This window comes from Saprolegnia diclina (assembly GCF_000281045.1).
Source record: "Saprolegnia diclina VS20 unplaced genomic scaffold supercont1.139, whole genome shotgun sequence".
Lineage (NCBI taxonomy): Eukaryota > Oomycota > Saprolegniomycetes > Saprolegniales > Saprolegniaceae > Saprolegnia > Saprolegnia diclina.
The window spans coordinates 4,788-6,743 of record NW_008246206.1 but is presented as its reverse complement, the minus strand read 5'-3'; the positions used below and the strand labels follow the sequence as shown (position 1 = coordinate 6,743).

Here is a 1,956-nt window from a genome sequence, read left to right as displayed (position 1 = left end):
TGTGCTGAAAATGATGCTGCTCGGAGATACGCCTTGGACGAGCCGCGTGATCGCGTTGCCGACTACGCAGAATGCGTCGGTGAAGCCCCACTAGCCGGTGGGAGCCGAGAGATCGATGTGTAGCGCCAACCCAAAAGTGGTTGCTGTCAGTTGCACAACCCCGCAGGTGTCGAGAAAAACTGCAGCAGTGTCGCCCGATGTGCCCATCACGTTCGCGCTCGTTGGAGCTGCCGCATGTAACCAGGTTATGTACCTCTGCCCGTGACCAAGCGATGCCCGCTGCCACGTTTCTATGTCCTCAACTACACGATTACAGCCTCGCTTCTGGCTATACCTTTGGTCGGCGAGGGCCGCTGCCCGATTGCTTGACGACTGACGCGCACTCTCATGAGTCAGGCGCTCGCGTCGCCGCACGTGATTTCGTGTACCCGATTGCTATCCCCACGATGGCCCGCGAAAATGGTATATAAGCTCATAACGGATGGGCTCATGAAGGCGCTCCCCGGCGCGCGAACACAAACTGGTCAAAGAGCTCGGGGTAGACATAAGGTTGTTCGAGCATGTGCGCGAGCTGAGGACGAACCTCTTCCATAAGCACCCGTCGCCAGCGTAGCACGACGTTATTTTTGGCCGCTGCAAATACCTCGGCCATGGCTGCGTTGATGCCGCTGCTATCTGTGTTGCTTGTTGTGAGGACAACCGATTTGATTGTACACACCGAACCCTGAGCCACATCACTGGTGTCTCCCCGAGTCTTTCAACACTTTGTGCTCCGTGCGCCGGGCCAAGTTCTTTGCAACGAGAACGCCAACGTCGCCCACGGCATAGCAAACGGAAACGATGTGCCGCGACCTCTCGATGCCATCGCTCGCGACCTATCTAATTCCAACGGTGTCATCAAGCTCCCGATTTCATCATAGCCCAAGTGAAACCCGTCGCGGTCGAAGCGTGGCCATTGTTTCGCGACCTCGCTGCCGACATGTCCGTTGTGCACATGCGTATCGGACTCATCGAACGGTCTGACAACGCAGTCCGCATCCGAAAGAAGCTCAAGCTCAAGTACCACTCGTACGCGGTCGCACTCGCGTTTGCTGTCGCGACGTGGAAAGCTTAGGTGGCCCACGCGTCATTCCTTGCCTCGAACACAGCCCTCGGTCGCCAGCATTGACGTTTCTCTATAGTGGCCCGCATCTTAACCCGACACTTTTGGTCAAAGTGGACAAATTTGGTCGGAAAATTTAGAAAGCCTAAATCCTTTCCAGAATCGGTTTGCCGCCGCAGAGGGCTGAAAATCATACAACGGAGAGTAGAAGAGCAAATATACGTTGATTTCTATCGTTTTTTGCTGTAACTTCGACCTCTAGGCGTTCCATGAGATTCTCCGATGGAATGGATCGGAGAGATTTGTACTTCTTGACGGCAACTCTGCAAGATGCGGTGGAAGCCCAGCTGCGTACACATACATGTACCGATGACAACGCCGCTCGAAGTGCTGAACATGCTACAGAGGGACTTGAGCAAGAGCAGCAGGACAACGGCGCCGCCTGACTATTGTGATGGGCCGCTGGGTGAACCGGTCTTGCTTGAACTCCAGACGTAGACGTGCCTCGTGGTTGGTTCAGTCGAGCCATGTAGCGAGCGCCGCTAAAATGTCAACCATCGTGTACGCCGTAAACTCGGGCGGCACACTATCCTCGACCCGGATGTCACCGTTGTCAAGATGCAGATGGCACCTAGTCGACCGTCCTTTATCCAGTCGGTTGATTCCTGCTTCACACGCAGGAGGTGTGGTGTTGTCCCATCCCATTGACGTTGGTATCAGAACCATCAAGTCGCTTCTTGACAATCATGCTTGACGGCATGTCATCGTGTGAAGATGCACGCCAACCAAGAAGCGTTTGCCTCGATCACGTCCGAAGACGCCTTGACAGTCCGAGTGGCGAATAACTCGGCCGC

General features: G+C 55.1%; 1 protein-coding gene across 1 annotated transcript; it reads left to right on the top strand.

Moving 5' to 3' along the window:
• Positions 1–387: 387 nt before the first annotated feature.
• On the top strand, positions 388–1,114 carry SDRG_16616 (hypothetical protein; the record flags this gene model as incomplete). Its single annotated transcript, XM_008622832.1, has 2 exons — positions 388–424; positions 921–1,114. 2 exons carry the CDS (start codon positions 388–390, stop codon positions 1,112–1,114), a joined length of 231 nt encoding a protein of 76 aa, XP_008621054.1.
• Positions 1,115–1,956: the final 842 nt, after the last annotated feature.